At 38.8% G+C, this 15117-nt stretch overlaps 2 protein-coding genes across 7 annotated transcripts in view; one reads left to right on the top strand and one right to left on the bottom strand.

Moving 5' to 3' along the window:
- The window catches only part of MAPRE2 (microtubule associated protein RP/EB family member 2), a 132467-nt gene extending 123720 nt beyond the window's left edge, over positions 1–8747 (top strand). For all 4 annotated transcript variants that reach the window (XM_060775272.2, XM_060775275.2, XM_060775271.2 and 1 more), the window contains 2 exons: positions 3411–3569; positions 5582–8747. In XM_060775272.2, coding sequence (XP_060631255.1) covers positions 3411–3569; positions 5582–5653 — 231 coding nt within the window. In that variant the 3' untranslated portion in view covers positions 5654–8747. The remainder of the gene's footprint in view (positions 1–3410; positions 3570–5581) is intronic.
- A 2430-nt stretch (positions 8748–11177) lies between these two features.
- LOC132774803 (ethanolaminephosphotransferase 1-like) overlaps positions 11178–15117 on the bottom strand; it is a 59501-nt gene continuing 55561 nt past the window's right edge. For all 3 annotated transcript variants that reach the window (XM_060775269.2, XM_060775270.2, XM_067467431.1), the window contains exon 10: positions 11178–14073. In XM_060775269.2, the coding sequence (XP_060631252.1) occupies positions 14017–14073 (57 nt within the window). In that variant the 3' untranslated portion in view covers positions 11178–14016. The remainder of the gene's footprint in view (positions 14074–15117) is intronic.

The raw sequence follows: 15117 nt of genomic DNA, 5'->3' as shown, positions 1-15117 counted from the left end.
ATACCTGAAACAGCTGTGGTCTTTCAGGCTACAGGTCTTTGGATGCTGAATATGGAGTGATAATAAAATGTATTTCAAAAGCTTTTATGCTGCTGTAGCTACAATTCTAGCAGTAGACATGAGCAGTGTGCAAACTGTTATGTGTAATGAATTCATTTCGTTCCTGCCCAGTCTTGATAACTAAATTGTCTGCTCAGAAGAGGGGAAAGGGGAAAAGATACTGGTTTGATGAAAGTACAAACTTCTGCACTGCTTCTTCTCCTTCTCCTTCTTCCTCTTCTTGTGTGCATTCAAGGCAACAGAGATACTGCCAGACCATCTTCAAGTGCAAGATAATGCACTATTGCATCATCCTGTTTACTTTTACATATGCACAAAAGGCTGTGGTGGCCACGTGCACCATGCTAGGCCCAGGGGAGGCCTTTTTTATCAACAGGAAATCATTAAAAATCGCTTCCTGTTCACTTTGAGTTTTTAAAATGGTCTGGGGGGAAAAGAAAAGAAAAACCAGCAAAATACTCCAAATCCTCTAGGATGCATTTTTGGGGGCTCTGGTTGTCACAGAAGTGGCCTTGTGGGCTCAGTGTGACCCATAAGCCACACTTTGCCTGCATGTGATGTAACGCTAAAATGTCCACTCAAGGCTGTGCTGGCTAGGCCAAAAGTTGTGTTTACTAGACTGCTTTCTTCCTCAGTGAGTCCCCTGACTATCAGAATTTTCTCATGGAAGAGCTAATACAATGAATGGTTGGTTTGGCACCATTCACCAAAGCTAGACCAAGTGCCTTCAGGCAGCAATACGCAATGGGATTCCTTTGCTAGTTTGACCCTCCATGGCAAGTTCTCCTTTTACCAAACACATCCCAACCTTCTCCCCACTTTGTATGTGGAAAGGGCATAGTAAACAAATTGTCAAGCTGCTAGGATAATCTTTACTTCGGCAACATAAAACCTGGAAGGAAGATTAATACGGCTATCGCTTGGAAATCCTTGGTTAATAAGTATAGGACTTGAGCTGTTTTTAATGTTCTTTGTCAGCCTTCTTATTTCCATTCGTATTGAATCACAGACCAGATGATATAAAGATCTTCTTATCAATGTGAATATATAAAAAATATTTTTCTTAAATTATAGAAACATACACAATTAATTAGAAGAAAAAAAGCAAAAAGCCTTAAGGGAAAGTTGGCTACAGCTGATTGAGGCTACTTGAATGAATGACTAAATGATATTGAAGCAACAACAAAACTAAAAGAGAAAGAACAGGGAAAGTTCTATGATAATGTGAGGCAACTGTTGCACATCTATTTGAGTACAATATTTCTTATTTGAATAAATGAAAATTAACTACTGAATGAGGCTAGTTACAAATAGTAGATGTGGCTAGAAGGATTCTGTACTTGCATAGTTGTCAAGATGAATAGTTCTTTGTATATGTAAAATCACATTCAGTTAAGATGTTAGGCAAGCCCCTGTCTCTTCTCATTTAACTGGGAAGTGACTTTATCTGATGTCTTAGACTTTGTCTACTGTCTTAGACTTTGTCTGAACAGTGTTGAATTGACACAAATTTGGTTTCAGTTGTACAGCTATTTGAAATTTGATAGCAATCTCACATTCTTAAGTTCTGTGGATAACCTTGCCAGCTGTAAACTTAAATTCAAGCCACTCTGTACCTCATTGGCTTGATGCGGGTGTCATAGCCAAATGATGCCATCTCTTATTTGTTTAGTCTTCCCTTTAGATCAGTGGTTCTCAACCTGTGGGTCCCCAGGTGTTTTGGCCTACAACTCCCAGAAATCCCAGCCAGTTTACCAGCTGTTAGGATTTCTGGGAGTTGATGGTCAAAACATCTGGGGACCCATAGGTTGAGAACCACTGCTTTAGATCATCCTATTCTCTTCCTTTTCTTCAGATTAATCTGCGTAATGTCCTTGAGAGAGTGCTTCCTGCCCAACTTCATGTATTCATGAAAGAAACTGGTTTTTGACAGCTGATTCTAACAGGTTGTGTTGGAATGTGATGCATGTCTACGACTTGGAATCTGAGAAACTTAATTCCATCCCAAATAGACTGAATCCTTATTACTGGACCTTTCCTTTATCTCACCAGGACCTCAAAGTTGCCTTGATTTATCTTAGGTTTATTTTTTTCTCATCAGATTCATTATTAATGTCAGACATTGGTCTAGAATTATAAAAGCTTCCTTAGATTAACATGGAAAAGAAAGAGTTGTGTGTTATTCAGTATATTGAAGACACTGATAACTGAAAAATTCAGAATGAAGCTTCTTAGAGCATTCATGTTTAAGTTAAATAGTATTCAGTACGAAACCTTAATACAGATCTTACCCATCTTCTGAATTTACTCCTTCAGGAAAATAGCATCTTCAGTTTCAGGTAGTTAACTGAGAAATGCAGCAGAGCCAAGCTATACATTCTGCTCTGATTTCTGGCTCCGATTGTCCTCCAAGACAACTAAAGCAGCCTCTGCCCACAAGTAGGCTCAGAGAAGGCTCAAACATCAATATCTTACCCACAATTGGACTATAAATAGTGATGAACTAGGAAGTGAGGTGATTAGAGTACATAAAGAGAGCCAAAAGGGAGAAGTGTGCATTGCTGAGATAGGGTCCTGACAGACTAGACTAGACATGGGCAAACTAAGACCCATGGGTCAGACATGCCCCCCTCCCGGGGCTTATTTCCGGTCCTCATTTTCCCTGTTCATTTGGCATAAAGATGAGGTGGCTCAAAGAAAGACATGCAGCAACGGAGAGCACTCCAGAGGGTTCTCTGCTGCCACTTGCCTTCCTCAGGCCTTCCTCCTGCTACAATGACAAGGCGAGTGGCCCTGTCCTTATACTGGAAGGACAGCCTGAGGAAGGCATGCAGCAGCGGAGAGCCCTCCAGACCGCTCTCCACTGCTGCGTACCTTCCCCATCGGGCCATCTCACCCTTATGCCAAGAAGACAGGAAAAATGAGGAGGGCCGGAAATAAGCGCCCAAGGGGGGCATGTCTCGCCCGCCTCCCAACATGATGGGGCGAGCCGCTTCGTCCTTATGTTGAGAGGACATCCCAAAGACTGGGGGGAGGATTTGGGGAGAGGATCGGGGCAGTCACTGTGTATCTTTTCCTCCTCTCAGCATATGCCATTACGGCCTGAGGATTATCTACCCCCGGCCCCTCATGGACCCTCCCTTCCAGCCAAGCCCAGTTGGGCCTGCAATGCAGCCCCAAGGCAAAAAAGTTTACTATACAAAAAAAATTCAAGAGAAGAAAAAACACCTTTTTTGTTGAAATCTGTTACAGTTTATGTTAACAGTTTTATGAGTTTTCTACCTTCTTAATGCTTGTGCAAACAGTACAACATACAACAATCTCATATTCAAAAGTGGTTGTTTTTACAGGTACATTCATTAAAACTTGCACTTGAAGGTGTGGAGAAGGAAAGGGATTTCTATTTTGGAAAGTTAAGGGAGATTGAACTTCTCTGTCAGGAACACGGGCAGGAAAATAATGACCTTGTCCAGCGGCTAATGGAAGTTCTTTATGCTTCAGAAGAACACGTAAGTTTAAGACTTTTTTTATCTGTAGTAAGTTATCTATTCAACATTTTAGACAAGAATATGGACCACTAGCACACAGTTTATTATGCAGCGGACGGCAGACTATCAAAGTTCATGGATTTTCCCCAGATAATTTTATCAACTGTCTTACAGTTTCAAAACATACTTCAGTAATATTGTACATGTTGTTCTTCAGTTTTTGTTGGTGAGGGAAGGTCCTTGTCACTTGAAGTTGCTGTTTCAAGGTTCTATAGCCATAGTTCAGAAATATATTTGACTGTTTTCTGACATTGCAGTGACACTTTCCCTTTCCAATAGGTAACAAGAATGGTTTGGGGTGCAATATTGCATCTTTCTATTTAATTTGAGACCTAATAAAGCCTAGGGACAGTCATATCAACGGTTGGAGAGATGAGATAAAACTTAAATTGGATCTTACCATTCCTTTCACTTGAACAGTGCCTGGGATTTTTAATGAATGATGTTTTATGTAATTTTTAAATGCTGCTTTATTTTTATATTGTTTGCTTCATTATTAACTGTTGATTTAATTTAAATTGGATATATTTATGTGTGCTGTTGTCGAGATTATTTGTATAAGTACATAGTTGTGAGCTGCTCCGAGTCCCCTCAGGGAGATGGGGCGGGATATAAATTATTATATACTGTTCCTTTAGAATGCATCCCAGTAGCATCTTGGTTTTTGTGTATTTGTTATTGCACAAGTTGTTTACAGCATTGTGTTGTTTATAGAGAAAGCTCAGGTTTTCCTTGCTGTCACAATTCACAGAGCCTGAGCAAACCATGATAAGGTGAAAAATACTGCTCGAGTTGGCAGATAGAACCAAAATACACTTCTTTGCTCAGAGTGGGATTTTCTGGCATTATTGGCTGAGGCTATTCATATGCCACTAGCTCATTTTGCACAGTAGTTTCTTCCACACTCTGCTATGCACAAGCATGTGCAGAATATAGAGAAGTGTTGTCAGGAAAATACCTGCATTGACTAGCCTTCAGGTGGCAGGAAACTTGAAACATCACCATCTAGTGCCAGTATTTTAGAAATGCTTCCTTTGGAAAATTAACCTCACTACCTCTGAGGATGCTTGCCACAGATGCAGGCGAAACGTCAGCAAAGTAGTTCTTTCCAACTTGGGATACTTCATACCCAGCATCTGCATTATACTTATATTTCCATTCCTAACATAATTTTCATACAGCACTTACTTGAAAAGAGATAGTTTTAGTGACTATTTAGTTAGGTTAACAAAATACAGCTGGCCTTCTATATTTCCAAGTTTAACATTTGCAAATTAGTTATTTGACCAATAGACCAACTAATATAACTTTCAATGTTATATTAGTTGGTTTAAATCATGGAATGATAAACTGAAATGTGTTTATACTACTTCTTCACAAATTATGCATTTAGAAACATAACCACTTAAGTTCTAATCAGCATTTGAAATCCCCCTCTCTTTGTTCTCATGTCTATAAGTTTTCAACACTTGTATTTACATCCCCCTTCCATTCCAACTCCTGGTGTTTCATTAAAATCAGATTTTGAATAATGCTAGAACTCGTCAAAACTTCTAGTTGTATCCAGGTTTTAATGGTCCTATTGCAGTGCAAAGACCTGTAGGAAAGTTCAGAAATGGTCAGTTGAGAATTTTTATTTTCAGTTAAACAAAGAATCTCATTTAAGTATTTACAGTGCAGTGGATTCTTATATCCACAGGAGTTTGATTTCAGAATCCCCTGTGGATACCAAACTCCATGAGTGCTCAAGTCCTATTATACACAATGACATTATAAAATGCCATTTCTAACATAAAATGGCAAAATTAAGGTTTGCTTTTTGGAAATTTCAAGGAGGGAATATTTTCAAGGTGTGAATTATTTAATCCATTAATGTGGAGAACTGACTGTATATTTTCTAGCTGTCCCATTTCCATCCTGACATACACACATTCAATGAGTGTATTATTTCTTCTCTTACATGAAATGTTCAGGAGGGCCACACAGAAGAACCTGAAGGTGAGGAACACGTTCTTGAACAGCCGCAACAACCGGAAGAGTACTGATCACCTGGCACATTTGCTACTTTTAATTTTCTGTGGGAACTTTCTTCTGAAGAATGGAACGTGTGTGGCCTAAGACTTGAAACCAATCACTCTCAATCTGCCATTAACATAAATTTACCATAGGGAGTGTCAGCCAGCTGCTGCATTCTATACCCATCCTTTGCCAAGATGTGTTTGCAGAAGTCTTCTGTTGGGGTATGCACCTAAGAAGATCTCCGGGCTTTGCCCCCAATTTCTGCCACCGCAACTTCACTATTTGGCTGCTTGAGATTTGTTCAGCTTTTTAAAATATATATATATATATAAATATATAATATATATTTATTTTTCCTTTTGTCTTAAGTATGATACATTTCTAATTTGTTCAGAACTATTTATATGGACATCTCTTTTGACAAAAAAGTCCTATTTCTGTTAGTTTTCACACATTTTGTGGTAATTCAGTACACTCTACACATACGTTTGGTCAAAATGTGCGAAGGAGGGGAATCAAATTGTACTCAATCTATTCTTGTTCCTGTTTGTTATAACACAAAAGGAATGGTCATTTTCTCAATTAAATAATAGCAAAAACACTATGAATTGTGTTCCTCCTAAGGTTTTGAACACCAAAGCATGTTAGAAAGCTGCACAGTATGTTTTATTTCTGGAAGATGCATACATGCCTGTCTAGTTATTACGCTTTGTGACACTTCTCTTGTGACTACTCAAAACGTTCTTCCTGTTTCGCTTCAATATTCCGTGTCTGTTGTTTCAAGTCTTTACGAAAATCTACACTATTTCTGTACCTGCTGATACGGTTGGGTTCAAAACTCTCACTGCTGGAAATGGGGATTACGAGAACCAACCACTTTCCTTTTCTTCTTGTGTATGTTGAGAATGAACACATTTTGTTTTGATGTTTACCATAGGATTAAGAATGCCAAAATATTTATTAGTACAATCATATCTAGCTTTTTTCTTTCTCTGAAGTTTTTACAAAGCAATTTTGAAATCTAGTATTTAATCAGCACCTTCTTTTTGTCATAGGTATCAATGCAAGTTTTTAGCCATGGTTTGGAAGGTAAAAAACACACACACTATCAGGGCATGAGATGAGTGTGGATCTTTGACTTTTCATTACTATTGAATAGGTAGGGAAGGTGCAGAGACAATGGTTAACTGACAAAAACACTCATTGCCTGTGTGTGTAGTATTACTGCTCCTGTTAAACCTGCACTTAGGTAATGCCCTTTTATAATAGAAATATAGCAAATCATGCGTTGAAACATTCCTTATTTCTTAAATTTCACATTTTCTCAGTCTAGTTCTAGTGGGGTTTTTAATTTGTAGTTTTTCTGGTTTGCTCTTTTATTCCTCTATTTCCAACTTGACTGGTTATTTGGCAGTCAAGGCATGTACACTAACAAAATCAACTAGAACATCAATTGACAGGCTATAGTTACTGAAGGATTTCCCTGTGTTCTGAACTTAATGGCATTGATAAAGGATGGATTGTACATTTATGTCTTCGTGCAAGGATTTCATGCATCTTTCAAGAAATTATTTATTTCTACAGAAGTCTCTTGGAACAAGAGTGGATCTTGCTTAGTCACAACTCAGGCAGCATATGCATTGATTTAAAACATTTAATCAAATGTTTCAGTTAGATTTACAGAACTGTCACTGACCTCTTCAGGCTTGAAGGGCTTATACAGCTTGCCCCAATCCCACACTACCTTACCAGTTAGAAAGTCAAATTATCTCTTACAATCATCTTTTATTTTTGTTCGCAGAAGTGATTTGGTTTCACTTAAAGGCTTTATACATAGAAGAATTAAAGAACAGAGTTTCTTTCAGGAGGATGTAGTATATTGTCATGATCCAACAGAGAAAGGAGTTATATATATTCTGTTTTAAAATGTCCATGATTATTATTAGTTATACTGCTTCCAAAATGCCCACTGTGATCAAAGGGGTTTTTGGGCAGTAAGAAGATTACTGAATCAGCCTTTAAGCACCTCTCCATAACCACCGATGCAGGTATATCTGTGCTTCTCTTCCCTCTTGAACATATTTTGAAATCACTTCCTTTTGAAGCGCTTTCAGGGCTATTCTGGGTTTCTTTGTTCCAAGAGAAAGTTCCCATCAAAGCCTCTTTGCCCCTTAGTCCTGTCACTTAGACTTCTTTGTGTGTGAGAGAGGGAGGGTGGGAGGAAGGGGAATGTGCCCCGGATTTGTATTTGTGCGTGTGTGTAACTGATATGTGGAACAGTTTCCATGCTCCACCTTTTTATTAGTGCTTTGGAGGAACAAAGTGGCTGGCCTAGGAGGCAAAAGGAGATAAATATATATAGATGGGTTGGATCCAGATTTAAATGTGTGTAACTGAACTGACAGAAGGAGACCACCACCCTACCCCATCCTCTCCTTTACATGGCAACCCCTCAAGTCCCTGAAATGTTACACCAGAGGGGCAGGGAAACTTCCCAAACAGGGTATGGGACGTATGTTATGTGGACAGACGGGTTTGTGATTCCCTAAAATGGAGCCAAGGGACCATTTGTAGGTAGAGTCCCTCCAACAACATCAAATGGGCACTTTATAGACCCTGTGAAGTTGCTGAACTTGATCTTCCAGTGTTAGCTAGCATTAGCTGTACCAGGCCAACAACTTCCATAGGCAGATCCCAGATCCAACCCATAGATATAGATATAAATGGATTGAGAGAGCCTGATCCGCTCAGATGTGCTGAGGGGAGTGAGAGATACTGGAAAGGGAAAAAGGGCTTCCCTTCCCCCGTGGTGAGTAACCCTGTTATTCCGTTACGTTTTTAATATGCATTTGTAATTACTTTTACTAAATAGCACACCATAAAGCTTTGGTTATATATTAAATGTAAACTGAAAGGAATGTAAACATATGTATTGTTAATTATAAATAGATAAGTAATGACATATAGATGCAAAAAGTCTTATTCAGATGTATCGATCATTTCGCGTTACCCACCAATTGTCGCATGATAGAGTAGACTTTTTTTGGTCTCTGAATATGTGAATAACTTGACTTGCGTTTTATCTTTTTACATATTTAATAAAAAAAGTATATGTTGCAATCTGTCTAGCTCAATAGAAGTTCACACATTTTGTGGGTTTCTTGATTTATGAATGACCTCATTCAGGCACTTTATGTTGAGTTAAAGCTAGAACAATTTAAAATGTGGACAGAATAATTTCTTCCTGGGAGCATATCCTACAACAAAATAAATGTCAATGAAGAGAAATTTCTCTTTTTATAGCACTTAATCAGCAGGAGAAATAGAAATGTTCAACAAAAGGAATCCATGCTCAATGGAAGATATAATGTACTTGGAAAGCTGCAAGAAGACAACTTTGCACATAATAGAACAAGAACTGTCTTTAAAGGCAGTAAAATGGGTCAGCTTTGCAGATAGAGTAATCCATGTTTATATTTGTGTTTAAGGAATCGTTGTAGCACTAGGATAAAAACTATATATTAAGATAGTAAAAAGAAGGCTCTAAGGATTCATCACTTTCATGTCAATTCATGCAAACAATATTAGAGTAGAGTCTCATTTATCTGACATAAACGTGCTGCCAGAACATTGGATAAGCAAAATCTTGGATAATACGGAAGGATTAAGGAAAAGCCTATTAAACCCAAGTAAAGGCAGGGTTTGCCTCCCACCTTCAGTGCCTGCTCTTTCTTTCTTTCTTCCTCTTCCATAAATCAAACATTTCCGCTGCTGGTAAGAAAGAGAGCATTGGGGCAGGCTGGGGGGGGGGGAGTGAGGCGAGAATGGGCACCAAGGTCAAGAGTGCGACCTTTCTTTCCTTCCTTCCCTCCCTCTTCTATAAAGTAAACATTTCTGCTGGTTGTGAGAGAGAGAGTCGGGCCAGGGCTGTGGGGGGGGGGGGGTGAGGCGAGGATGGGCGCTGAGGTCAAGAGTGCCAGAGAGTGAGGCTGGTGAAGCAGCCTGGCTAGCAGACAGTCTCGACTGGGCTCCCCCTTTACCCACATGGAGGCCGCTTCCCCAAAGCCTTGCCTGTGCTGAATGCGAGGCCCCAGGGAGGAGAGGAGAGAGAAAGTAAGGAGGGAAACGGAGTCTGGAACAGGAGCCAGAGAGAGAAGAGAGGAAGGAAGGGGAGCCTCATTGCAATTATCTGAGGAAGAACCCTGTTTTTATTCTTCCTAGGCAGAAGCAGCCAAGGTATGTCGGATAATACGGAATGTTGGATAAGTTAAAGTTGGATAAACGAGACTCTACTGTACCTGGAAATCAAGCATACTGCTCCAGTTTAGTGCTAGCGTGTTTATTGGAAATGGTACAGATATTTTAAAATGGGAGTAACCGAATGTTTCATAGTTCCCAGAAATTCTACTTAAAACTGTCTCTCCCCCCCCCCCCCTTTTTTTTCCACCTTTTGTTTCTAAATTTCATTTGCCTAGGGGCTAATATTTTTGTTTCCTTAAATTTTTCATTTTTTTTTCTTCTTAAGGGTAAATAGTAAGCGGCCTTGTTTTTTAAGTGCTCCATTTGTCATATGTAAAATGCTTAGTAGAGGTGATGATTGTTTACACCTCATGCATAAATAACTGCTGCTCCGGGGAAAATGTCATCACCCCAAAATTGCCCATTTCTTTTACTCTCATAATTCCTTCCTTGCCTCTCCAGAATGCTCCTCAGGCTTTTATTGTATCAGTGATTTCTATGTGTAACATAAAGTGAGTAAGAGGGCAGGCAGGTAGGAATAGGAGCAGAGTGTTAAATGGTATTGAAAGAAGTCCTGCTGACGTCACCAACCTATGCCATATCCTCAGCCACTTCTCTCATTAAAACGTAGTGGAAATGTAGAAAATTACTTTCAAACTGCCTGTTAAAATTAGTTTGGGAGATTTCTTTCTTATTGTTCTTGGTTTTAAAAGTGTACTGTAATGTCCATCTTTTTGTGTAGAAGAAAAAAATACTATTGAAGGAAGTAGCATTTTGATCAGTAGAAATAAACTAACTTGGGTTTTCCCCTTGGATGTATGACTTTGCAGGAGAGGGGTTTTTCCAGCTGAAAAAAAATTCTGATAAGCTTCTACTATGTACATGCATGGATAACTTTCACACATTTTCCAGAACAGTAGCAGTACTAATATGTTACTACAAGAAACCCTCTGTGTACTTCTTTGAGAAGAATCACATCAGACCCAGTATGGATTATTTTAACTAAATTACATTGGATGGGGAATTCCAATTGGAGGTAGCCATGGTTAAAAAAAATGAAGTAGTGTGATATTGATGCCTGTAAGAATTGAGGTTAAGTTGAAAGATCAGTCTAAAGATGAAACACCTGCAGCCCAAGGCCGAGTTCATTTTTCCAGACCTTCCTACATGTCCCACAGAGGCCTCCTAGTTTGGTTAATCTCAACAAACACCCTTATCTGGTGACAGGTAGCTAAAACTAGGTATTGCATTGGCCATAACAACTGCTGGCATATGGCCTAGATCAAAAGGGTATAATACACAACCGTTAACTTTCACTTAAACAATTTATTATTTCCATCCAAATAAATTTAGCATGGAGGTGATTATTTTCAGCATTTCACTTGCATTGTTCCACGCCACAGGAAAGTGGATTCAGTGAGGGCCAAAGATTCCTATATTTGTGTTCCAAAGCCAAATTTTAGAACCACTTCTTATGGTATATGATACAAAATGCTTTTAAAAAAAATGAAAACTGAATATTCTAATAAGGTACGGCTTACATAACTGTAACCACACATCAGTATCCTCTGAACTAGTCACCTACTGACATTAAAGCAATACATTGATGCTTCTTTTGAAATATGCCAGTGAATTTCTATAGTATTAAAAATAATATTGGGTAGTGTTTGGTTTTTTCCCCTGATACTGATGTCCTAAAAGGCAGATTTCACTTTGGAGTAAGGAGAAAAAACAGTTTCTCCACAAATGCTTTCAAACTGCCAGTGTGAATGTTATTTTTTAAACACCCCAGTACGTCTCACTACTATAGCTCATTATTATCACAATTCATGCATTAGTTTTTATTACAGAAAATTGAGACTGAAAACACTTTGAGTATGTTATAGTTATTAAATTGCGGTTGCTGAGCATATTTTATAATAAAGCATGAAGATTCAAACAGGTAAAAGAGTATGAAGACTGGTATGATGCAAGAGATGGAGAGAAATTAACTCCCCAAATGTTATACTGGCATCTTTCAGAGCATTTCTGTGCCTATCTACTCAGAAGAAAGTCCTATTGAGTTCAATAGAATGCCCTTTCAGGTAAGTGTGAATGTTCCTGGAGCCAATGAGACTTGGCACAAGGATATTCTGTTCTTCAAGTCACTATACAATGCAAACCCCATATCCCATGGATATATGAAACTACAGGTAATAGTGAATCCTTGTGGTCTAAAGGACTTCCAGCCCAAGAATCCCATAGAGCAGTGGTTCTCAACCTGTGGGTCCCCAGATATTTTGGCCTTCAACTCCCAGAAATCCTAATAGCTCGTAAACTAGCTGAGATTTCTGGGAGTTGTAGGCCAAAACACCTGGGGACCCACAGGTTGAGAACCACTGCCATACAACCATGCTGGGTGACCTAGAAAATGCCTAGAAATTATGTATTTTGTCAAGCATCGATAGCAGCTCTGCAGCTACTGGTGTTGTACAATGATGGATTGACTATTAGGGTTTATTTTTATCCCCTAGAACAGCAGTTCTCAAAGTGTGCTCCGTGGAGCCCTCGGGGCCTGCAAAGAATACTGAGAGGCTTTATTTCCTTTTCTTTGCCCCTCCTCCACCTCCCCTCCAAACTTTCCCTCCTCTTTCTGCTTCTCCTATTTCCCTCACCCTCAAAAGCCTGTTTTCCTCACACCCAAAAGTCTTTTCCCCCACCTCCCTTGCCGCCCATAACCTTTCCCCCTCACCTTCCTTGCTTCCAAAACCCTAGTTCACACCCACTGCTTGGAGATTGCTTTGATTGTGTTTTTCCTGCATCGCAGAAGGGAGTTGAACTGGATAGCTCCTGAGGTTTCTATTGTTGTTGTTGTTGTTGTTGTTACAAAAGGCTGGATGGCCTTCTGTTGGGGGTGCTTAACTTGTGCTTTTTCTGCATAGCAGAAGGCAGTAGGACCAGATGGTTCCTGGAGTATCTGCTACTACTACTACTACTACTACTACTACTATTATTATTATTATTATTATTATATAAACATTTCTTGGGGCTCCATGAAAAAAAAATAGCTTCAAAAAGGGCTCTGTGGCTGAAAAAGTTTTACAGCCTCTGCTTGAGACCAAAGGACTTTGGTAAAACAATGGTATCCTAGCAATTTGGAAGGAATATGAAATTAATACTTATCTTTGAATCCAAGAGGAAGGACAGGATTAGGAGCACTTCAGACAATGTCATTCTCTACCTCCATCAAGGAGGATGTTGTATCAAAATTAGGAAGCTCTAAAGGGGAATACTTCCAGAAATCAGTACAAATGAAAATACCAACCATCCAAAATAGAGGCATCCAAAGGAGAAAGTACAGCAGTGAATGAATTCAGTTACCTTCAAGTAGATTGGATAAATGTTCTTCTCACAATAAAGATGTATAGTTTTCTGGATATTATATATAATGACACCTTAAGAACAGTGGCATGGAACTGACCAGAGGAAAGGCAACCATGGACTTAAACTTAGGTGACCTTGAACAACCAGTGCCAGATATGGCTACTGCTGAACTGACTGCAAGCAGAGGACACCGGACTATTAAACTTAAATTATATGTAAACAGAAAATATGGAAGTTAAGAGGGGGAAGATGGACATACAACAACTGAACTACATTCAGAGTAAGAGCATAGTTGATTTAGTATTTTTTATAATATCAGAAGATGAATCAATTTATCATAGATTTTTATAATTTAAAAAAAGAATGAAACACCGCTACAATCAAAACAGGACAGGGAGGATGCAGCCTAAATATGAAGTGATTGTAATTGATCCATCAAAATATACATATGGTATAAAGAAGTTTTTGGTCATCAGTTATTGGAAAAATGAATTCTTGAAAGATATTTCAGGAAACTAGAGAAAGACTACAGTTATCTGAGGAAATTGCTTAGAACAAAAGGAAATTCAATCAACAAGATGGTGTTTTATGGTCGCTACAGGATGAATAAGGGAAACCATTTCGAATTCTTTTGGTTAGAACTCCTGGTATATAACATGGTTTTACTTTGAACACCCCTTCCACTTTTTGTTAAGAGATCTTTGCTCGATGCAGATATTTCTACATTTCAGTAGTACAGAAATACAAACTGGTATTATAAATATTGTAGACACCAAATTCATTTTTGTCAGGACTTCTTCAAGGAAAAGGTGTAGATGTTGAAATTTTTGCTCAGTTGTTTCACCTAAAACAGTAATAAAATATTTCTTGATTAGAAAGGGCTCACATTGATTAATATCTTCTAATCATATAGAATCTGAGAAAATGTTAGATTAAAGCTAGTACCATGATTGAAATTCCCCCTTTCAGTATGCTAATAATAAACAAGGCTATAATTGTTCCTAATACCTTGATGTTCACTGTATAAAACATATAATCTTATTTGAATGTACTTTATTTTACTGTAGTCTGTAGTGGTTGCATTTTGAGAAAGGATTTGGGACATGCATGGCACATGCAAATGGTTACATAAAACCGATCAGTGAAGATTTTAGGGTTAGAGCTGAAAGCAATCTTTATCTCTGCAATATTTTTATCCTCAGAATATGCAGTCCTTCGTAGCTTGCAATGATTTTTTCCTGTGAACTAGATTCACAAAGTTGGTGGGTTTTTAGAAGATACAAGGGATGCATCAAAAGACATTTTGTTGTTCTACTGATGGGATTATGCATATAAATCAGTGTTTCTCAATCTGGGGGGGGGGGGTCGTGAGGGGATGTCAGAGGGGTCGCCAAAGACCATCAGAAAGCACAGTATTTTCTGTTGGTCATGGGGGTTCTGTGTGGGAAGTTTGGCCCAATTCTATCATTTATGGGATTCAGAATGCTCTTTGATTGCAGGCAAACAATAAATCCCAGGAACTACAACTCCAAAATGTCAAGTTTATTTTGCCCAAACTCTCCAGTGTTCACATCTGGCATATTGAGTATTTGTGCCAAGTTTGGTCCAAAATTATTTGATTCCACAGTACTCTCTGGATGTAAGTGAACTATAACTCCCAGACTCAAGGTCAATGCCCGCCAAACCCTTCCAGCATTTTTTGTTGATCATGGGAGTTCTGTGTGCCAAGTTTGGTTCAATTCAATTCCATTGCTGGTGGAGTTCAGAATGCTCTTTGATTGTAGGTTAACTATAAATTACAGCAACTACAATTCCCAAATGACAAAATCCATCCTCTACCAACCCCACCAGTATTCAAATTTGGGCATATTGGGTATTTGGGCCATAT

The sequence above is a fragment of the Anolis sagrei genome, chromosome 4, assembly GCF_037176765.1.
Source record: "Anolis sagrei isolate rAnoSag1 chromosome 4, rAnoSag1.mat, whole genome shotgun sequence".
Classification (NCBI taxonomy): Eukaryota; Metazoa; Chordata; class Lepidosauria; order Squamata; family Dactyloidae; genus Anolis; species Anolis sagrei.
This window is presented reverse-complemented; position numbering and strand designations above follow the sequence as displayed.